General features: G+C 40.1%; 1 protein-coding gene across 2 annotated transcripts in view; it reads left to right on the top strand.

Moving 5' to 3' along the window:
* The first annotated feature begins 7,467 nt into the window (after positions 1–7,467).
* Positions 7,468–24,417, top strand: part of TMBIM6 (transmembrane BAX inhibitor motif containing 6) — a 168,602-nt gene continuing 151,652 nt past the window's right edge. Inside the window, exons 1-9 of one of the 2 annotated variants that reach the window (XR_014224919.1) lie at positions 7,468–7,574; positions 11,302–11,410; positions 11,897–12,017; positions 13,811–13,859; positions 14,851–14,948; positions 15,029–15,108; positions 15,896–15,996; positions 19,654–19,729; positions 22,339–22,417. Coding sequence is in view for 1 of the 2 variants with exons in the window: in XM_082245543.1 (XP_082101669.1) it covers positions 7,519–7,574; positions 11,302–11,410; positions 11,897–12,017; positions 13,811–13,859; positions 14,851–14,948; positions 15,029–15,108; positions 15,896–15,996; positions 19,654–19,729; positions 22,339–22,362 (714 nt within the window). In the remaining variant the exon portion in view is untranslated. Of the gene's footprint in view, positions 7,575–11,301; positions 11,411–11,896; positions 12,018–13,810; positions 13,860–14,850; positions 14,949–15,028; positions 15,109–15,895; positions 15,997–19,653; positions 19,730–22,338; positions 22,452–24,417 lie in introns of those variants that run through there. The other variant, XM_082245543.1, reaches the window with a different exon arrangement.

Below are 24,417 nucleotides of genomic sequence, written 5' to 3' on the forward strand. Positions count from 1 at the left end.
GACTTTATTTACTAGTAGGTAATTATCTGTGTGCAGGAAAATATGCCACCAGGATGAATATTTCAAAGCTGGCTTTTTCTCTGTTGGTCAAAATTGTGTTGTGTGGAATGTAGGTTTTTCTTTTCAACCTTTTATCCTATACTTAAGATGGCAGTTGCCTTCATGACCCCATGAGCTCTGACTATTATTATTATACAGGATTTATATAGCGCCAACAGTTTACACAACGCTTTACAACATGGGGGCAGACAGTACAATTACAATGCAGTAGGAATCGGGGGGGGGGGGGGGGTCTGCTCGTTAGAGCTTACAGTCTAAGATACTATGGCCACAGCCCTTTAATCCATTGGCTTCATTCTTAGTTACTTTAAAGCTGAAGTTTGTTTTGTTGCTGTGCAGCACCAAGGACATAACTTACCTCAAATTTGGTGTCTCCTGTGTCTAGATGCAGAATAGCGTAGAAATCTTTTCTGCATCTCGCTTGGTCCTTCCCACAGTGCTGATCTTTTAGTGTGTGTTAAAGCGTTCCACCAATCTTCTGGCTGCCTCCTCCATTCATTGATCTCCTACTGTTCTTTATAGAATGCAAAGTGAGTGGAAGCTTTTTCACAGCGGCTGATGTAGGGTTCTACACTATGCAGCAGCTAGCCTGACATGGGACACAGTTCATTAGAGGTCATTTATGCCCCTGGTGCTGCATAACACACAAAAAATGTGTTATTACCCCGAAAGCAAACATTTATTACATTTTCAGTTTACCAATTCTTAGATGTGGTAGCTGCATTCATTTTCTTTTTCACCTGGTGATCCTGCCAGTAAATCTGTTTTTTCAACAAAACAAGCTGTCCTACAGATGTAGCAGTAAGAGGGTTGAAACGAACCATTTACCACTGACAGCTCTTAATTATTTTCTGTATTTAAACCCTTTATTCCAAACATAGCAAAACTGTTGCTGTGACTGCTTAAAAAGTTATAGCTGGAGTTTGTTTTCAATTTGTTAGTGTATCAAAATTTGGTAGCGCATATAAGCCCCCGTTCACACTAAGGCGACCTGGTCGCCTCACAGGTCGCCGCAGGTCGCCTCCTATAGGGAAGCTGCGGACCCGTTCTAATAGGAGCGACACAAGTCGCTTCGACCTAGAAAAAGGGTCCGGAGCTTCTTTGGGGCGACCAGGAGGAGTCCGTGGCGGCCGCTCCGAGGTCGCGGCACGCTGCTCGCACCGCGATCTCGGAGGTCGCCCCGGGAAGTAGTGTCGCGGTAGTGTGAACCGGCGCTAACCCTACCCTCCTAACAGCTGTCCAAATGTGTTTGTTGTTCCTTCTCTGATTATAGACACCCCAATAGAGGAGATATGTTACTGCTAGATCACCAGGTAAAAAGATAAAGAAAAAGGAATGCAGACACCAGATTTAATGATTGGTGAACTGCAATATTGTACACTTTTTTGGTTTTGAAACCGCTGTAACTAAACTTCAGCTTTAAAATGACCTTTCTGTAACTATTCAGAAACTTCATAGTAACATTAAACAATGTTTTCATTTTCCAAAAATAATCCATACACATCCCCTACTTAATGGCCCTGTAATCTGTTCATGAAATCGTTTCTTGTTTTTTGGCCTCCTTGTAATGTACCTGTGAGCTCCTGATCCTCTCCTCCCCCCCGCCTGTTGTTTGGAACAACAATGCACATTGGGTACTCTGAACACTACACAACCTATAGTCCATTGGTGCCTAATTCATTTTGGGAGTAAGCAAGAGAAGGTGGCTACATTTAGACATATATTGGGACCATGAAAAATGAACATAGCCACCCTCTTACAGGAAGGCCGAAGTAGGAAGTCCTGCTTGCAATTTTTAATGCAAAAAAAATAGTAAATGATCATTGATCATAAGATCAGTGTTGCTGCACTTGTTACTTTTTTGCAAAAGATGAATTGAGCCTTTAAAATTTAAGACCGAAATACACACATATATGTATGTGTTATGGCTTTGAAGTGGTTTACCGGGGTTATGGCTGAAGCTATCAGCCATAACCACAGTAGTTTTTTTTTTTATTATTATTTATTTATTTTTAAACTGGCAGCTGGCTTTTTTATAAAAACATTCTAAAGAAGCTCATGAGCCATTGGAACACTTTCAGAAGCGCTGGGAGAGGACGTGTCCTTGCCCATTTCACTGGTGTTTCTCGGGCTTACTGGTTCCGGGGGCTCGCCCGAAAAACGATCCAACGGTGCGGCTGGCTGGTCCCAGAGGCGATCAAAGAGTAGATCATCTTTAATCGCCTCTATTGCCTTGAAGGACCGAGCGACGTCATGACGTCACTTACAGTCAAGGGTTGCAGTAAACACTTTTTTTTTTTTTTTTTTTATCTTTTGCCTTTAAAGGTGACATTTTGGGGTGTTTTTGACCCCCAGATCACTCCATAAAGAGGACCTGTCACCATTCTTTTACAAGGGATGTTTACATTCCTTGTAATAGGCATGTCAGTGATTTAAAAAAAAATAAAGGGACCGTGTGAAAAAAAAAAGTAAAATATGAAAAAAAAAATTATACGTAAACAGTGTTCACACCACATGTGAGGTATCGCCGCAAACTGTAGAGCGAGATCAATAATTTTAGCGCTAGACTTCCTCTGTAACTCTAAACAGGTAACCTGTAAAGGCTATTAAAGCAATGCCTATGGAGATTTTTAAGTACCATCATTTTTGCCATTCCATGAGCGTACACAATTTTAAAGCTTGACATGTTGGGTATCGATTTACTCAGCGTAGCATGATCTTTCACATTTTACAAAATAATTGGGATATATATATATATATATATATATATATATAATATAGTGTGTTTATTTCTTTTTCTTTTTCATTAAAGTGTGTTTTTTCCAAAAAAAACTGCTGCACGAATACTATGTGGCATAAAAAAAATTGCAACAATTGCCATTTTTTTCCCCCTAAGATCTCTGTTTTAAAAGAAGTACAATAGAAGCAGGAAAATACAGATTTAAACAAAACGTGGCAGCAGAAAAAGCCTGGTCTTGAATTTGGTTAAAATAGTGTGGTCAGGGCCGGCCTTAGGTGTTCAGGCGCCCTGTGCGAGCTAATCTTGTGGCGACCCCCCCGCACATTTTCCTGCACTTTTTTGCACTTTTTCTTTTCTTTTTAATGATCACTAATAACTTAGCCCCCTTACATTAGAGACCCCTCACAGAGCCCCCCTTACATCAAATACCCCTTTACATTAGAGATCCCCCACACTAAACCTCCAGGCCACAGTCGCCGCTTACCTCCCGCTGTACGGCCTGATCATCTGCGAGCTGGGATGGCCGCACGGCGCCCCTGTTACCCATGGCGCCCTGTGCGGCTGCACAGCTCGCACACCCCAAAGGCCGGCCCTGAGTGTTTTTTTTTTTTTTTTGCTCATATTTGTCTTGTGGATCACAGGGGTGCACTTTAAAACTTCCGGGGGCCCATTCACATGAATCTGCTATGCATGATGCAAACATTGTTGCTTTGGGGTGCCATTCAGTTTCATTGACACCCCATTGCACTAAAGCAACACAACTTTGGCGTGCACAACTAGCTTATGAAAAATGAGAAGTCCCTAGAGAATGCTTCTTCATGTCACAGCCTTGAGCAGGAAGAACAGTGAGCCTCTCCAAATCTCATTCCAAACTCCTTTAGAGCAGCAATCAGAAACAGCAGTGTCTTGATTTTTGTACACTGCAGATATATAGCTATGAGGCTGCTGGCACTGGGATTTCTAGACAAAAGAGAAAGGAGGAAAATAACTTTTTAACCACTTGCCAACCGTCAGTGTCCAAACAACTAATGACCCTCCCCTGCCCCTCTCTGTCAGTGCTGGGGTCAAATTAGCGGAGTGATGGAGAAAAACAGAGGGAGAAGAGAAACATTGGAATGCTAATCAGTACCAATGTGCGAAAGTGTATTGGATGTGGAAGAATAAATCGCCTCTAATGTTGGGTGTCCTACATGTGTGGATGTTGCTGCATTATGTAAAGCGATTAGAATGGGGTGCCTCAAGACTGTCCATAACTTTAGAGGGTGCCTTGATTGAAAAAAGCTTGCCAAACATTGCTCTAGAGAAGAAAATATTGGGTTTTGCATCTGTTATGTCCGCAGCGGTTTTTCAAATGCATTTAAAAAAAAAAAATAAATTTAATTAGTTTTATTGCACACAAACACAATATAATGCCCAATTCTTGGTAAAATGTAAAAGATGATCCTATGCCGAGTAAATAGATACCTTTTAATGTCAAACTTTAAGAATGCATATGCCTGTGGAATGGCGCCAAACTACAGTACTTAAAATTATCCATAGGCTTTAAAAATGTTTCCAGTTTAGAGTTAGAGGAGGTCTGGTGCTAGGTATTGCTCTAGCTCTGACGTTCGTGTTGATATCTTACCTGTGTGGTGCAATCACCATTTACATATGCGTGTGGGACTTGTGTATACACTCACATTTGTGCATAAGCACGGGGGGCGCAGCGCTTTAAATTATTTTTATTTATTTTATCGAAAACCATTTTCTGCATTAGGTCCTGTACACTGAACCGAATGTTGGGAGACATCAGCTGGTTCAATGAAAACTGGCCAACATTCGGCCCATGTTTATGCCAGCCGGTCCAACAGAAGCCAGGAGGTTGGGCCGCTTCTGTTGGGGATGCATGCTGGAAAACCAGCAGCTGACCGACTCCTGATTAGTGCTCTCAGCCAATGGTTAAGAGCAATGATCAGAGTGTTCTGGCAAGAGGAGGGGGGGTCATCCCGGTATAACCACTACAAACCGAAGACATCATATGACAGCTTACGGTAGGCAAGTGATTAAATATTTGAATGTGCATAGCCTGGCCACATGTTTCACTTTATTGTACTAAATATTACACAATTTTTTGCAGTAAAGGCTTGTTCACACTTGACTACATTTGGAACGCTTAACAAACGCACCCATAGTGTTAGTATGGGCATGAGACTTGTGTTGATGAGCTTTAGTATGGGCGTTACACGGGCGTTTTACAATCGTTAATGGGCGTTTTACAAAAGTTAAATGTTCCCCAAATGCCCTGTGGGCAATTTTAAAGCGATTAATTACCATTAAGGTGCGTTAAAACCGCTACACAAATGCCTATTCCATTACAGAAAATAAACAAATCTTAATGCCCTGCAACCACACCGCAACTGCCTGCCAGAGTGTTTGCAGAGCGTTACTATAGACTTCAATGGGAGGCGTTGAAAGACTTCAAACTCCTCCTGACTCGACATAAGGTTTTCATTTTAAAGTGACATCAATGTTTTGATAATGTGAACAGCACTGCGTGCTGTCCATTGTATCATTTGCATAGGCATTTGAGGGGCATTTGTTTTTGCCTCTCAAACACCTGAATTTAATGCCAGTGTTAACTTAGCCTAAGATAGACGCACACAGCTTGTTACACAGTTGTTCAGAATCCATGTTTTATCAGTATTGCTATGATATGGGTTTCTTACGACACCATCACTCTTAGAGCCGGTTCACATTAGAGCGATCCGACTTGCCGGGGCGACCTCACAAGTCGCGGCTCGCACCGTGACCTCGGAGCGGCCGGCACGGACTTCATAACATTGAAGTCTATGCAGGTCGCTCCGGGTCGCCCCAAAGAAGCTCCGGACCCTTTTTCTAAGTCGGAGCGACTTGTGTCGCTCCTATTAGAATGGGTCCACAGCTACTCTATGGCAGGCGACCAGGTCGCCCCAGTGTGAACCGGCTCTTACCATTGTATATCATCTCAACATCTTGCTTTTGATACAGTTGGCACTACAAGTATTTTACAAGAGATTTATAAAGTTTGGACACCTTCCTGTTGCGTTTGTTATACATGCTTTTCAGGAAAGTCAAGATTCTTGTGGATTATTGTACCTTACTCAGAACGTCTCTTATGACCTCTGTAGAAGTAGTTTATATAACACCACAGTATTTTGCACACCATTCAGTGCCTGAAAATACTGGGTATAATCAGTAATTTTAATTTATACTTAAACCTTGCTTAAGGTGTTTGCAAATCTGTTTCTTTTTATTACCAAACATGTCATACTTGTCTGCTCTGTGTAGTGGTTTAGCACAGAGCAGCCCCAGTCGTTCCTCTTCTTGAGTGCCCCCAAAGCAAGCTGATTGCTATTGGGACACTTATGCATGCTCGCTCCCGAGCCCCGCTCTGTGTTTATAAGACAGAGTGTGGCTTAGCCCCGCTCCCCACTCCCTCCAGCCTCTCTGTTTTTGTATTACAATTGGCTTTGTTATAGAATTCGGCCATGTGCATGACAATTGGCTTTGTGAGTTTAATCTGCTCAACTGACATTGAGATAATCTTTCAAATGGCTTATCAAGCTTTTTCTATATTTCCAAAAACTCAAGCTTGTTGCATTAAATTATTGTCAGATTGACCTTCTCCCTCGTATCCAATGCATGTCTACATTTCTTTGCTAGTGGAGATTAGTATCAATTTATCATTCCCCAGCTATATGTGTGCAGTCATTTTTGTTGCCAAGGGAAATCATTAGCAGTATTAATGACTGTCACAGGGCGGGACTCTGCATACGTAGAACACAGTATGCATTCTCTGTGGAAAAGGCCCGAGCCTGTGATTTCCTGCAAGAGCCTGCAATAATTGCACCATCTAGATCAACAGGTCCCAGGGGGTTACTCCATTTCTGTAAGTCACCCTGTATAGCTTTTAGTGTGATTATTGCAGAGAAGCAACATCACGAGGCAGGTTTGTACTTTACTTCTCTCAGCTTGTTGTATTGAAGCAGCTTAGACTGATGTGTGGTTTTCATTGTAGACTTAAAGGTTAAAGCCACCCAAAGTTGATTTCAGTTTTGCTTTGTTGTCAGTAGTTTAAATGACTAACTGTGGACTTATTGGGGACTTCACCAGTGAAATCCTCATGTTGGGATGTCCTGACTGTGCCTCCATTACAAAATTGAACACACTGAGGTTGATTTACTAAAACTGGGTAGTGCAAAATCTGGTGCAGCTCTGCATAGAAACCAATCGGCTTCCAGGTTTTTATTTTTGTCGAAGCTTATTTGAACAAGCTGAAGTTAGAAGCTGTTTGGCTACCATATGCAGCTGCACCAGATTTGGCACTCTCCAGTTTTAGTAAATCAGTCCCTGTATCTTATGGTTGCAACTACATTCTCCATGATGTAAATGGGTTAAGTATATAGTGGCATCAGTGAGATCTGCTTAATACAACTGCAAAGTAGTTAGAACTGGAAATTCCATTGCAGAGCAATCGCTGCTTACCGCCCCTAAATATTACAAGACGATGCATACTCTTCAATTTTGGTTGCCTGTACCTTTCAAATCAGGAGGCATTGTGGCACTAATCCCGATGATCTAGCATGTTGTTTTAGAATACAAGCAGTGTCTTGGCTAAAAGAATGCATGACAATGGTCCAGTAATCCATCTGTTTCTTCTGCAGGTGTTTTTGTAGAAAGCTCATACACACAGCTACACTATGGATTTTCTTGACCGAAATATCGACTTCAAGGCTCTTCTCAAGTTTTCAAATATGTAAGTTAAAGTTGTTATAAATTTTTATGTAAATGTGCGTAGGGGTTTTTTATTCGACTTCCTGAAATGGTAACCGCTTAGCCTATTATGAAACCTCTTGTTTGTTTTCATAGGGTATAACCAAGCCCATCATGGTCCTTATGAAATGGAAACGGTTTAGTGTCACAAAAGTATATGGTCTACAAGACAGAGGAGTTGCTTTACTTAAACTGGAGCGTGCAAAATGTGGTGCAGCCCTGCATAGGGTTCCAGTGGTTTTTTTTTTTTTTTTTTTTTTTCCTTTCAAAATCCTTATTGAACAAGATGAAGTTAGAAGTCGATTTGGCTACAATGCACAGCTGTACCAGTTTTTGCACTTTCCACTTTTAGTAAATCAACCCCAGAGCTCTTTGCTGAATATTATATTGCATTAAGTGATACAGTTTATATAAAACAATGATATGAAACGATTAATTTGACGGGCAAAGTATTGCCAAATGAGTTATGTAGCCTAATGCTGGCCATACACGCACAGAATTTCGGCCGTTTGCAGACTGAACGATTATTCGTCGGTCGAAAGCGAATTGGCCACTAACTGACAGAATAAACTTTTACATAATTGTTTTCATGATCATCACTGATATTTCAAAGACATGCACAATACGAGTCAGAATATTATTTTTGTTTCAATTTTACCATACACGTATAAACTTTAGTTGAAACGATAAAAGTTTTCGCTGTGGATCCATCGACATTAGCCGGGCACATGATCAAAATCGTCTGTAAACTTGTGTTCACTAACGGCCCGATTTCCGAAATTCTGTGCGTGTATGGCTAGCATTAGCTGTTATCAGGTGAATGTTTTACAAAGAATACTTTCTCTAAGCTGAGTGTATTTGTGGCTGTATGTTGTCTGCACAAATATTCTGACAAACACACCATGGCAACAAGCAGTAGTATTTGAATATGACAAAACTCTGCATTCATTCGCAAACCTGTTTTCAAAACTTGCAAGACTAGATAGGTGCATTTAATGATTTATTATGTTTTAGGCTCCATTCACACTTGTGCAACTCGTCATGTGACTTTTTTACATTAAGTGACATTGCATGATACGTTGCAGCCCATGCTTTTCATGGGCTCTGTGGACATCGTAATCACATGGCAAATCACAGCCCATTCTTTTCAATGACAGTTCAAATCAGTGCAACTTAGAAAAGGTGCCCGCACTACCTCAATGCATCTTTGATCCAGAGAGTGTAAAGTTGCACTCAGTCTTATCAAAGTCGTGCTGAAAATCATGCAACTTTGACGTCAAGTGTGAATGGACGCTTTCTGGCGATTTATTTAATGCAGTTTTTACCAACTACTAATCCTTGCAATCACTGGATCATTGAGCATGTGTAGACTATTTAGAAATGAGGGTTCAAAGGGCATTCATAGATAATAGAATTGTAAAGTCTAATTTCATATCCCTAATAAAGGCATATTTAATAACTTTACTCTTTGGCTAAATTCTTTAGAGGGTTTACCATTTTAAAAGTTTTCAGAAGTGTCTTCATTTCCTCTTTATTTTCAATTTAAAATGTTTTCACCCAATATTTTTTCCTTGTTCCTTGGGTAAGTTCAAAGCACCTAATGATTGGAGACGAGCATTGTTGCACATAGTATAGCCCTGCATTAGACAGGTCAACTGGCTTACATATAAAAAATGAGGAGGGGGAGGAGATGAGGAGAGGTCTGTATTCTTTGTAATACATCAGAAATGAAGTAGGCAGGGTTGACATGCTTAGAAATGCAGAACTGGGTTGTCTTGTCAAAAATAAAGGAAGGGGAGCATATTATATTTCTGGGGGGGGGGGGGTTTATTCCATTTTCCACTTTCCACACACTTGTTAAAATCCTCTGCATTTTTGGCTAGAGAATTGCATAAACCCCCAAAGATTTTATATATTTTTTTAAAGCGGAGGCCCTGTAGAATAAAAAGATAGTAGCTGACTTTTTGCACATTTGCACAAATGTTTATTAAATCTTTAGTTGAAAATAGAAAATACACTAAAATGAATTCTAGCGCAATAAAAACACGATATAATCCCCCAATTTAAATATAATCTCTTTCAAGTGTCTGTGGCTACACCTAATGTGTATTGTGCAGTTGTTTACATATACATGCATGCCCTACGCACATTTGTGTTTGGGTGCAAACGTGGTGATAGGGCGCTAAAAAATGTTCATTTATATAATATTTTAGTTTGGTTTTTTTTGTATTTTTTTTTTTTGTTTACATTTCTATCACATGGTGGCCAAGCCCCCTATTTAATGGCATTGGTCAGGTGACAGGTACTCTTTATGGAGACATCAGGGTTCTGTTAGACCCCAAATGTCTCCCCTGCTTGGTCAGCTGTTACCCAGCTTTTCATTCGAGATTTTGGCATCTGTGAACCAGAAGTGATAAGAGTTTCACACTCAGCCGAGGAAATCTGCAAATGGGGTGGGTGGTGTGGCACCCCGCAAAGCACATAAAAGCAATCGATTGGCTGCACAGCTGCCAAGATCACTTTTGCATAAAAGCCTAGACCCTGCTGATTAAAATCTTAAACAAGCTCACTACTGCTGTTGCAGCTGTGTTTATTTGGTCTTTTTAGACTCTGGATGTACTAGACACATTCAACAAGTTTAAAGGGAAATAACATGGGGAAATGTGCATGTATATATGTATGTATGTGTGTGTGTGTGTGTGTGTATGTGTATGTATGTATATGTGTATATATATATATATATATATATATATATATATATATATATATATATATATATATATATATATATATATATATATATATATATATATATATATATATTAGATATTTTTTTTTTTTTTCCTTTCCCTGACCCGCATTTCAAAATTTGTATTAATCCTTAAAGTGTAATTTTGTTTTTGTTTTTTTTGCCCCCTGGGCTCTATTGGGGAGATTTCCCTTAACTTTCTGTCCCATAGCTAAAACAGTAAGTGAGAGGGAATCCCGGGGTGTCACCAGAACTAGTGTCCGTAATGGAAGATTTTCCTTCTAATAGTTCTAATATTGCTCTCTGTATAATAACTTTAAAACCAACTGTTTATTAAAAACTGCACTCACAATAAATACAAGTGAGAGGCATTCACTGTCGCAGAGCAGGATGGTTCCTGCGGTTCACTTCTTCTTTTGGATGCAGAGACTGTCGGCTCCAACAGAACCATGTGTATCAGGCTCCTATTAGAGAACCGACCTTTGTTGAGCAGGCGTTGCATCTATATGACTTCATCAAGAGACCCTCCTAGTTATTATACAGATGGCACTATTTGTTAGTTATTTATATTTTTTTATATCCTATATTTGTTTGAACCAAATGGGATTGTACCGAGAAGGAAGAATAAGGCGTCTTCATGTTAGTTGATCCCAGCTCATAGGAGCAAGCATGGTTGGAACTTTATAATCTATAGGTCATTATAAAGAGGTGAGAATCTGTCCATAGACCTTCATGGTGGTGGAGACCCAAACCTTGCAGAGTATTTGGTATTTTTTTTGGGAAGCTGGACTTCATGATCATTTCACAAATTCTTTCATAAACTTTTTTAACTTGTACTAAATTAACCCAGTATTATTCAAAAAATAATTCAGATGCTGATTTTGTTCCTTCTGCTTTCCTTTTAGTGAAGCGAGTAGTTAAAATGCATAAAAATTAACTTATGGCATGTTTTGTATTCCAGTTCTCCCAGCACACGGCAGCACTTAAAGCATGTGTATGCCAGCTTTGCTCTTTGCTTGCTGGTTTCCGCTACTGGTGCTTATGTCAACGTGGTCTTCAGGTTTCTCCAGGTTAGTGATTTCATGAATAAACTCCATTCTTCTCTTTAGGTACTTGAGGTGTCTTCACCTACATACCACAAAGGTTGTAGACCATATGGAATTATTTAGCCCTGTGCTGTAATACAAGGACAGTATGGACGACCTCCAAAGTCAAGTTTAAGTGCAAAGCTGCAATTTTATATTTGTGTGTTTTTTGGTAGTCCACTAGTTTCTATATAAACTAGTGACACATTTCAAAAGCTGGAGAAAGTAAAACTGTCTGTTGCCAACTGCATCCAGTTATATACTGACTTTCATTGTGTATCCCAGTGGGTTTTTTCTTGTGTGTAGGGAATTAGTCAGAATGAGTTATGTGACCAATCGGGCTTTATCATTTATGTGTAACTTTGATATTTTTATATATATTAGAAAATATTGTATAAAAAGTTATTTGGAGAGGGGGCGCGGGTTGAATTTTGTCCGCATTTACTGAGTTCTTACTGTTTTGCTATACAGGGCAGTTTCATGTCCCTTGCAGGCTCATTGGGCATGATGCTATGGCTGATGTTCACCCCTCACAGTAGAGAGACTGAGAAGAAACGTCTGGGAATCTTAGCTGGTTTTGCCTTTTTCTCTGGTGAGCAATTCTTTGGTTTATTTCCTGTTTAATTTCACAGTACCGTAAACCCCCCTCCATTGCGGGGGTTACGTTCCGAACCCACCCGCGAAAAGTGAAAAACCCTATTAAAATACACTGTAGGCATGTTTTTTTTTTACTGTCACTGTACTTTTTAAAAGCATTTTAAGGTCTTTAAACACACTTTTAAAACCATAGAATCTCATTTAAACACATAAAAGATACTGAGAGACAGAGCAAGAGCTATGGAAAACACAAAAATATTTAATTTTCAATGATTTATATAGTAAAATAACATTACAGAAAAAAACGCAATATACAGGGACCGCAAAAACGAAACCGCGATGGAGCGGGGGTTTACTGTACATTTATGATTTACTTCTATATTACAGACAATTATATAGCACTGACCATTTATGCAGTACTTTACATGCTGTACATTCACATCAGTATCTGCCATCATTGAGCTTTTCAATCCAGTATACCCCATCTGGCATGCGTACTTACACACAAACATATACTAGGGACAGTTTAGACAGGAGCCAGTTAACTTACCAGCATGTGCTTGTGGGAGGAAACTGGGGTACCCAGAAGCAAACCCAAAGCACAGAAAGAACATGCAGACTTGGTTTGGATCCAAACCAAGACACTATCTGCACAAAGGACCCCAGTGCTGCAAATCAGAATTGCTTATATAATATTTAAATTTACTAACTTAGGATTTCTTGGTCTGATGTGATTTTAAATAGTTCATTTGGACCAACCTTGTCCAAACAAACTATTGCTTCACTAACAGATGCACCTATGGGGTTCTAAACTGTGTAACATCGGTTCTGTATTAGGATTGGGACCTCCAATCTCAGTCCCAGACCATCATCAAGACAAGCTGTTCGCTGCTCAGCCATTCAGAGGATGCTTTGTATTTAATCAATGAATACAGGGTTTTCCCTGATTCTGTCTGTGATAGGGAGCGTGACGTCATTCACTTGCCTCTCCACCTCAGCAGATCAAAGAAAGCCATGTATTCATTGATGAAATGCAATGAGTGGCTGAACATGCTAATCTAAAGCAAGCAATATTCCAGCTCCTAAGTATTCATAAACCTCTAACATGGGGTCCTGTAACTGTTTACATTCCTTTTATTCACATGGCTTTGAGTGATACTGTAATGTGCACTCAGGAGACTGCATGTGTTTAAGCATGGCTAAACTCTGCAAATGCTTACGATCTGGCCTATGAGGTCCCTTGATGGCTCTAACATCATTTTTTTACAGGTGCTGAGTTTTCAAAATCTTAATTGACTGGTGCAAGATGATGATGTAACTTTCACACATATGTAGGAGTTTGTTCATCCTGGCACCATATATGTAAATTGAGCTATACATATGCAGCTCAGTATACATTCTAAAGTAGACTGCAAACAGGCAGATGCTTTTTTTTTGTTTTTTGCACCAGAGACCTAGCATGTCTCTTCTGCAATAAGTATCCTGCCTGCTTGCAATATTACATTTTTTACCTTTTTAGTTCCACTTTATCAGTGCAAGGTCTGACAGTGGGCAGAACTCCCAATAGCTTTTGGGTAACCTTTGCCCAGGACCTAGAGTCCTCCTTGGACCAGGGAAAAAAATATATATACGATTTCCATAGTGAGTTTGCTTGTTTATAAATTCAGGATGGAATATTCAGATTTCCGTAGAAGCCCAATCACTGCAGCTCTCTATTAAAAATATTATTGCAAAACATTTGTGAATGATTTCTGTATTATAAAATGTATTTCTCACTTTCCTTTCTAGGCATTGGTTTGGGCCCTGCTTTGAATCTTTGCTTGGCTGTTGATCCCAGGTATTTACATATGTCAATATGCATGACAGATTTGGACACAAGCATTGCTGAGCCTAGGAGACACTGCAGCCTGTTGAAAAACTGCAAAAGAATGCAGATTTTTTTTTTTTCTCCAAACTGTTCCCATTTTTTATTTTTCTGGTTTAGTTTTTATTAAGGAAGGTGCATGATTGCTAGGGGCAATACCCATTTTAATAAATCAATGCTATTTAAAAAAAAAAAAATCTAAAGCTCCACAAGACCTGTACAGTTAATGACTTCTTAGTATATAATAACTTCACTTATCCTGGTGGTGCTGGGATAATTTTGGATGACATGTGAGCAGAGTACAGGCTAGAAAGATTTAACAATTCTGATTCATTATATGGAAAATTGTGGTTGATATGAAATCTCTCAAACACACGCCCAGCGCTGGTGGTCACTGTGAAATAGTAAATTACCTCTTCATAAAAATATGTGCAAAAAATTTATAATGCAACAATAAATATATAATATCTAATTAGCAGCCACTGTAACCAGAAGAAAAACAAAATACAAATAAAGGATTTATCCTGTGTGTTGACACAGTATTAGCTGCACTTTATTTGTATTCTGATTCATTATAGTTGATAACATTTCAATAGTAGCTTTATACATCACTCTCTATGTACATTATTTAAAGTGTTAGGCACTGAGGCCAGAGCACACACATTCTAGGGAAGGATTTTCTCGATAACTGAATTTTCAGTCCATTATATGTTATGCAGACTAAGATTTATTGTAAATTTAGAGTGCCACTTTAACTTTTGAGATTAAAAAAAAAAAAGGGGTAACTGCATATGAAAGACGCAGAGCAGATGAAGGTTATATCTTGGTGTGATCTCCAGCAACCTAGAATATCTAATATTACAAATAACCTGTTTCTCCGTAATCGTCAGTCCATTTTAGACCTATTACTCCTTTTGTAACCCATATTGTTAATGTCATCTAACAAAACTTTTTCTTATTCTAGCATCATTCCAACTGCTTTCCTGGCCACTGCAGTGATCTTCACCTGCTTCTCTCTCAGTGCCCTTTATGCACAAAGACGCACATACCTGTACTTGGGAGGTAAGTGTCATCCTGTTTCATGTCATGTGTTGCGTTTCATGAACTGTCTTCCCAATGTGAATGTGTTGTTTCTTACACAGGTGTGCTGATGTCTGCTCTGAGCCTCCTATTACTCTCTGGATTGGTTAATATTTTCATCGGATCAACCGTCCTTTTTAAAGTGAGTTTATGCATTGTTATGAGAATATAATGAGAATATAAAAGGTTTCCCTCTAGAAAAAAAAAAAAAAACATAATAAAGCTTAGCAGAATGGAATGGGCCCTTCACTTAGTTTGTGCTGTAACATGGTTGTATCCAGTCTGCTGCTGTTGATAACTCAAAGTTTAAATTAGGACAATGTATGGCTGCTACAGTCAACTCCTCAAAGCGCCAATACAAAGAGGTTAATAGCACACTTGCTTACACTTTAATTAGTCTTCCACCCAAGAAATCTGCAGCCAGTACATTAGATTATCAAGCTGATATATTATAATTATTTATTTTTAGTTTAATACCGCTTTAAACTTCTTGGTAATAGAGATTTTTTTTTTTTTTTTTTTTTTTTTTAGTCTGCCAGTCTTTAAAACCTTTTTTAAAGTCTTCTACAGTTCTGGTTTTAAGTTAGTGCACTTCTGTGTTATGTCTGTTAAAGTTGTTTATCTGTTGGTAAAGAGAGAGTGTGCCACAAAATCCCTATAGTACCTTATTGCAGGAAATTACCAGAAGAAATAGATTTTGATGCACTGTGCTCTCCTTTATTAATCCTTCAAGTTTGAATGCTCTGCTTAGCCTGTATCAAGGAAGTGTCCAGATTCCATGCATCATATTCTGTTAATTGCGCATCGGTTTTTTCAAGTAGTTGGCAAGAGCTTGTTATGCTGCTGTTGATGGGGTCCTGTAGTGAATTGACATTGGTCTTGTTTGCTGTTTCCATCCTTTGCTAATACAATTGGCAATTCTCTTCCAGGTCCACATGTACATTGGTCTTCTGGTCATGTGTGGTTTTGTCTTATTTGACACTCAGCTTATCATTGAAAAAGTTGAGAATGGAGACAAGGATTATGTCTGGTAAGCATGGTAACCATTTCCATATTAAAACTTTTTTTTTTCTGGCTTCATCCAATCTAAGAATTGTTATTCATACCATAATTGTAAGCCTAATCACTAGTGATGGATATTGAGCAGGATTGCTTGTTCATGATAATCAAGAGAAATACTTCAATAATCTAAGATAATGCAGATATAAACTAAAGCTCTAGAAGGAGTAAAAATGATCTTCTAAGGTTAAATATTCAGACTGCAATGATTTTAGCCAAGTTCATTGTGTTGGTTCTTACCTCCATCTGTTCTGTAGATATTAAGGCTCTGTTCCCATGTAGGCTTTTTGGGGAGTTTTTCTGCTCTAGGATCAGCTCTCAAAACGCCCAACAAGACAAATCCTATTCATTTCAATGGCCCCTGTTCACATCTGAGCGTTTTGACGCTGTGAACAAAATGCCCAACACTCAAAGTACATGAGCTTCTTTTTGGGCAGATTACAGGCGTTTTCCATTGGTCTCTATTCAATCTAAAAACGCCTACACAAAAATGCCTGTAAATCGCGGTAAAAAACGTGCGAAAACGCGACGCTCAGGTGTGAATGTAGCCTAAAGCATAACTCCAGGATTCTATTTTCAAATGCAGTTGGGCTGTGCCCAACTGTAACAATGGGAGCGTCTTTCTTTCCTTACAATTGGATGGAAAGTTGTTACAACAGACACAAGTCTTTCAGGCTGGGGAAGTGTATTCCAGTCCTTGACAGTTCATGAAACATGGTCACGAGAGGAAACCAAGCTCCCAATTAACCTCTTGGCACTCAGAGTAAGCATGTTGTCCTTCCAACACTTGACCCCCTTCTTAAGGGCCACCTGATTCGGGTACAGTCAGACAATGCCATCACAGTGGCATATATGAACCCTCAAGGGGCCATGAAATGCCTGGCTGCATTGAAGGAAGGAAACCAGATTTTCTCGCTCTCCAGTTATTTCTGCAGTCCATATCCCAGGAGTGGACAACTGACAGGGGGGATTATCTCAGCTGCCACCACTTGGACTAAGGAGAAATCTCTCTTCATCCAGATGTGTTCAATTTGGTACGCCAAAAATTGGATACTCCAGATATGGGCATCCTAGCCTCCACATACAAGTTACCTCAAGTACCTTACAAGCACCGGTTTTCGGCCCGAACCATGGGTCCTCTAGCTCTGTTGGTATGAGTTCAGGCTCATTTATGACTTCCCTCAACTGTGGATTTTGCCTCGCCGCCTCCATTTAAAAAAAAAAAAAAGCAAGAGAGGAAGCCTATGATTCTACTTGCTCCAAACCTGGTACACAGATATAGTCAGACTTCTGGCAGACAATCACTGGCCTCTTCTGAAGATGCCAGATCTCTTGCCTCAAGGCCTTCTATTCTACCCTGCTTCAAAGTCCCTGGCTTTACTCTCATGGCTGTTGAAACACGGTGTTAACCACTTGCACACTGTACATTTACTACAGAAGTGCGGGCCAGCTGCGCAGACACATGTGACTCTGCATTTCCGGGTAGGGTGTGCGCATCCGCCCAGCCTTGATTCATCTCAGCACGTGCTGATCACCAGGTGCCGGCACCTGACGATCGGCTCTTAGCTTCACAGAACACCTCTCTGCGAGTGTAAACAGAACAGAGCTGTGTTCAGTGACAGGGGATCTCATTGTTCAATCTCTGCTAAGCAAGGAATGAAAACTACTAGATCCCTAGTAAAAGCAGCAACGAGTACACACACAAACACTTGTTAGGCACATATTTAACCCCTTGATGGCCCTGGATGTTGATCCCTCCCTGCCCAGTGTCATTAGTACAGTGACAGTGCATATTATCATCACTGATCACTGTACTAATGTCGTGTCACTGGTGATGTCAGTGACAGTTCTCACAAAGTGTCAGATTGCCTGCCGTCCCACTATAAGTAGCTGATCACCGCCTTTACAAGTGTAATTAAAAAACAAAATTCAGTATATATTCCATAGTTTGTAGACGCTATAACTTTCACACAAACCAATCAATATACACTTTTTGGGACTTGGTTCTATTTTATTTATGGGGGATGTGACCCCTATCCCCACCACCACTGATGTCACCCCTATCCCCAACACCACTGATGTAACCCCTATCCCCAACACCACTGATGTAACCCCTATCCCCACCACCACTGATGTCACCCCTATCCCCACCACCACTGATGTCACCCCTATCCCCAACACCACTGATGTCACCCCTATCCCCAACACCACTGCCACTGATGTCACCCCTATCCCCACCACCACTGATGTCACCCCTATCCCCACCACCACCATACGAAACTACATACAAATTTTGGGGGCGCCTGTGAACAAAAAACCTTGATTTTACTACACGTCTAATATATCACCCTGCACACTGGAATGAGCGCAATAATTATAGGATCATTATTCATGGTAACTGTGAACTGATGACCTCTATGATCTTTAATAGCTTTGCCTATGGAAAATATAGGGTACTGAAATGTGTTGCTATTTTCAGGCATGCATAGTCTTAAGGTTTGACATGTTGGGTATTTATTTACTTGACACAAACTCATCTTTTATATTTTACCCAAAAATTGGGTAATATATTTTTAATGTACCCTAAAATTACCTGTTATCTCTTAGCCTGGGTTCACACTAAATGCAGACTTCATCTAAATAGCAACCGTCCATGCAAACAGATTGTGGAGTGTATGTTAGGTTAACGACACCCCGCAATCAGTTTCCAAAAAGCAGCGCGATTTGCAGAATCGGATCGCATGGGTGTGCAGGCTAAATATAACTAAAAAACATAGAGAAACCGGTAGTTGTTCATCATTGGTCATTTTGTTAAAAAAAAATAAAAAATGGGCTGCTCAGCCTAAAATGCCCGGGCCTATTTTTTGTCCCTGTCCGGGCCTGGTGCAATCCCATAGGCTCTGTCTGCATTCTGGCCTTCCGGCAAACAGATCTTTACCAGAACATAACTCTTAACAAAGTTAAGGTTCAAGGTTCTTCTCATGTTAGGTCCACCGTGCAGCACCCTTTGCTTCCCTGGGACCTTAACTTAGTTCTTTTTGCCCTGCAAAGTTCATGCTGTGAACCCATCAGGGATGATTCCTTAGTCATCACGTCTGTCAGACGTGTCGATGAATTACCACCCCTTTCCTGTAAGGTGCCTTTTCTCATACTTTACAATGATAATGGGGTCTTGTGTTAAAAAACATTCTTTCTTCCGAAGTGGTTTCAGCTTTACATCTCAATGAGGGCATTGTTCTACAATCCTCGTGCCCTGCTCCTAAGCATTCAAAGGAATGCCTCCATTAGACAAATGGACCCCATTTCCACCTTGTGAGGTCCTCGGGACCTCGCAAGGGGCACAGCTGCAAAATACTCTATTTTAAAGATAGGTCCACATTTATGGATTTATTTGCAGAAAGCTCTGTCCCATATTTATTTTTTTTTTTTTTTATATAAGACTCAAGATACACATTAAGTGCTAGATTTCTTATGTCAGCACGGGCATTCTTTAAAGTAGATTGCAAATGGCAGTGTGCAACAAAAGACTGTTGCTAATAATAAAATATTGTTTTTTCCAATTAAAGTTGGGAATGAGAATCCTGGCCCGTAGAGCTAACCATCTAAAGATTGTGTTTTGTATTTACAGGCACTGTGTAGATTTGTTTCTGGATTTCATTGCCATCTTCAGGAAAATAATGGTCATCTTGGCCATGAACGAAAAGGTACGTAGTTCTTTATGATGGACCTTTTCAGTTTTCTCCTCTAAAATACATAGTTCGGGGTTTGCAATAGGCAGCAGTGCTGAACATTTTGTATGTGTGTGCTGTCCTTAATTTCCTTCATGTTTGCAATGGAAGGAAGTGAGCAGGTATACAAAATCTTAAAATGCCACCTCGTTCCCATCACTTATTGTGTTAAGTTCAATCCTTTTATTTTTTTATTTTGCCCGTTGAATTATTTGACTTTTAAAATGGAACATTAGGCTGCACAATGAAAATGTGCGGACAGGTGTGATTTTTTTAATGCAAAAATGACATGCTTTGTCTCTTCTGCAAAACTCCCCATTCACACTTGTGATTTGTCACTTGGACATCAAAGTGGTCCCCAATGTTTTTCAATGATAACCATTCATTATATGCTCAACTTATTTGTCCTCTTAAAAAAAAAAAAAAAAAAAACAATTTACCTTGTGGGTCCATAGCATAAATGCAAAAATTGCTTTGGTCCATAGGGGATAAACATGTGTGAGAGGTGATGTGGTTAGGAAGATTAGGACTGATAATGCATAGTATGAAACATTAGCTTCATGGATAAGGCCACAGTATTAACTAAAATTGCTATAACATACTCATCTCTTTAACCAGTAACCAAAATGTGAATAGGGTATCTCCTTTTAAAAGTTGGAGAGATGGCCTGCATAATGGTGAATCAAGCAATCATTTTGTCTTGTACAGCTGTGGACACTTAAAATATAATGCTGTAAGCAGGCATTTTTTAGTATAACATTTTTATTTTTATGAAAGACCAACATATCAGTACGGTGCATTCAATATGATAGGGCGTGTCACTGCCAGACTTTGAGATAAAATCTAGTATAGACTGATACAGATAGAGATGAGGGGGCCCAGTTTGCAATGTATGGTAGCAGCAGTGGCATACCAGTGGGGGGGGGGGGGGCTTACCTAGCAACCAATCACTGGCTCATTAACTAGCACAGTTAACTTTGGCATTTCCCGCCGACCGCTGTGTATACAGGGCTTGTGAGCGAAGTGAGTCTTTTTCCCATTTTCTGATTTGTACAGTTTCTCCCTCTCTGCTCTCCTCATAATAAGGTAGGAGGGGGAGGGGCAATTGTATTGTAAAGTCGTTCTATTGGGGGGGGGGGGGCGTCTGCATTGTAAAGGGGTTTCATTGGAGGGGGGGTTGTCTGCATTGTAAAGGGGTTTTATTGGAGGGGGGGTTGTCTGCATTGTAAAGGGGTTCTATTGGGGGGGGGGGTGTCTGCATTGTAAAGGGGTTTTAGGGGAGGGGGGGTCTGCATTGTAAAGGGGTTCTATTGGCAGGGGTTTGTATTGTAAAGGGGTTATATTGGGGGGGTTTGCATTGTAGAGGGGGTTCTATTGGGGGGTTTATATTGTAAAGGGGTTCTATTGACGGGGGCTGTATAATGTAAAGGGTTCTATTGAGGGGAGGCAAGGGCTAAGTCATGTAAAGGGTTCTATTGGGGGGGGGGGGGGTGGAAACTGTGTAATGTGAAGGGTCCCATGGGGGGGTGGGGGCTGTGTAATGTAAGGGGTTCTATTGGGGGACGGGGGCTGTATAATGTAAAAGTTTCTATGGTGGGCGGGGGCTGTGTAACATAAAGGTTTCCATGAGGGGGTGTGGGCTGTGTAATGTAAAGGGTTCCAATGGGGGGGCTGTGTAATGTAAAGGGGTACGGGGGCTGTGCAATGTAAAGGGGTCCAGGGGTACGGTGAGTGTGCAATGTAAAGGGGTCCGGGGGCTGTGTAATGTAAAGGGGGTCTTCCTACATTTTATTCGCAGTTATTACTGCAGTCCTATAGATTTTTTTTTCTGCATTTTCTGAAAGCGCACCAAAAGTCTTGCATGCGGCATCTTTGGCACGCTTTCAGAAAACAGGAAAATAATTTTTTTGGGGGGGAGTGACACCATGGTTTACTGCACCAGGTGACACCAACCCTAGCGACACCACTGGCAGTAGCACACAGTAAGTATGCCACTGTCAGTTACATGTATTTCTGTCAGGCACCTCAGGTCAATCGGTGCCGTTTTTGCAGAGGAGGGGGGGGCCTGGTCGCCCGATCAATGTGCGGTTCGTCGTCTGCACGCCGGGGGGGGGGGGGGGGGGTGCCACATATAGGATCCGCCCCGAGTGCCAAATGCTCTAGGTATGCCCCTGGGTAGCAGGGGCTTCAGGGAAGAGTTCACTGGTTAACTCGGTAACGAATAGCTATGTTTAGAGAGGAAGGTGGATAGGCCATTTTCCTGAAGTAGACTTTGAGAATCATTCTAACCATATTTTATAGTGGTGGGGGCAAGTCAGATGGGACAAGGAGAAGAATTTGAAAAGACAGGAACTGCAATATAGAAACTTTGGAGCAGTGCACAGGATGAGGCTATGACCTAAGAGGGCAATAGTTGGTCAAAAGAAAAGGGTAGAGGGCATAACATTCAATCAAATTAATCTTTCACTAATAAATGGTTGTGTTTCTGCACTTTGTACATCTTTTTTTGTACTCTTTACTGAATTGAAGTCAATAAAAACGCTTCATTAAACTAATTGGTGCTTTTTATTTATTTTCATTTTTAGGAGAAGAAGAAAGAGCGAAAATAAGACAAGCCATGCTTCAAATCAACTTTTCCATATTCTGGTTTTTCATACCTTCTCTCTCTGGCTTTTTTCCTATGGCATAATTAAATGCTTGGGGACTTCAGTTTTATTTTTTTTCTGTCCTTTTGTTTGTGTGCTTTCCCCCCCTCCCCGCCCCTACAGTTTTTTGCTAAATTTCCAAAACCGGTCTTTTTTTTTTTTTTCTCATTATTTTGCACACATTTTAAATATTAGAATGGGCAGTAAGATTTACCACATGCTCCTGTACATGGCACATGCTGCATAGCCATGCACACTGCTGTATTGGGCAGTTACCTTAATATCCCAGTGTGCCTGAAAAATGTCTGCTGCAGTCTGTAAAAAGTCCATCTGTAATAAGGAATTGCAAAATGCAGTAACCCATAGCAACTGGGTTTCAATTTTCCATATTTTTATGAATGAAAAATGAAGCTGGATTGGTCCCTGGGGTTCATCTATACTCATTACCCTTTCTGTTTCTTGTTAGATGTGCCTGAGATCATTTTTGGGCAAGTTAAAAAATCTTGGAAGGTGATGACCACTTTCGGCTTTTGCAGTCTTGAACACAAGCCCATTGAGAATGTGTGCATTCCAGATTATTTGATGCTTTTGAGAGCATTTCTTGATTCACTTGCTCTAGAGTGTGACCTAGTCAAAACACATACATTAAGGGGAGGGGTTCAAGCTTTCCATTGCTGATTTTACATCCAAATAGACCAGCTTAAACAATTTATTTTTTATCTTGCCATGTAAAGGAAAATATGATGAGACCCTTTTCAATTTAAGCATATTGCTGTAACCTGCTAACCTAGTCAATGGGACACATTCTGTACACATCCACTTAATAGACTTCAAAGAACTTGGTGCTCCCTTTACTGTGAATGGACTGATATAGGCCCAATCGCCTGGCAGTGTGTAGGGTGCCTGGCTTGTAGGATTTTCAGATGTCTCCTGTTTTCTGCCAAGTCTTGTGTTTGCTCAATGATCGAGTTGCCATCCTAAGAAGGAACTAAGAGTCGTTAAGTGCTGGATTAATGTTGGTACAGCCCATTCCCTGGCATCGTTAATATCCTGGCATTATTCATTGGCCAAGATCATATGTTAACACTGAAGATCTGAAGACACAATCTCTGCTTTGTGTCCTCGCTTCTTATGTAAGAAATCCAATCCTTTTTAACCCCTTGCACAAAAAGTATTGAAAGCTGTAATTACATGTAAATTGCATTTGAGTAGATAAAAGTATGTTTTTGCTTAATGGGAGTGGAAGTATATTGTAAAATTGTCTGCAGCTATAAAACCGTGTCCCCTTCTATCTTAAACCCTTTATTAGAAAAAACAAAAAAAACAAACAAACCTCCATCTTCATTTACGCAAGTTGGACTTCTACTGCCTGGATTTCAGAAACCAGTTCATGCACTATGCATCTCCTCTTCCAACTTGTCCAGTGTGTAGAAGATGAGCAGTAGGAGGTCTCAGAATTTGTGCAAGAAGTTGGAATAAAGTGTTACTCTTCCCTTATTGCCCCACACCCAGTTTCTCTCCTTGCCCCTGCATGCTTTTAGGGATATGGCAAGCTGCTTTAGAAACAGTGCCAAGAATTACCTTGAGGATAAAAAGAAAATTCTATGTGAAAATGTATAACGTTTTCATAATAACTTTATTTTATAGTGCAGTGATTTTCTGATTGCTGATATAACTGCGACAGTGAGCACAGTGAAACTTTTTGATTGAAATATGAAAAAAATGGATTCATTAATTTGTACAAATTCTTAAAGTACTAAAATAAAAACTACAGATAACACAAAGATTGTTTTTATTTATCTTAACATTTGAGTCAGATTGTTACACTATACATTGTATGTACGGATGTAAAATAAAAGCCCTTGCAGGATTGTGTTCAACTGGAACTAGCAACGGGGGAGGGTGTTATAAAATCAGATAATTTGAGTAAAAAAAATGTACCTCTTTTTCTAGATTAAAAAAGAAAATCTGCTTGCTCCTGATTATCTACATGTGACCTAAAGCATTGGTGCCTTTTGT

The sequence above is a fragment of the Pelophylax lessonae genome, assembly GCF_965119305.1.
Source record: "Pelophylax lessonae genome assembly, chromosome: 2".
NCBI lineage: Eukaryota > Metazoa > Chordata > Amphibia > Anura > Ranidae > Pelophylax > Pelophylax lessonae.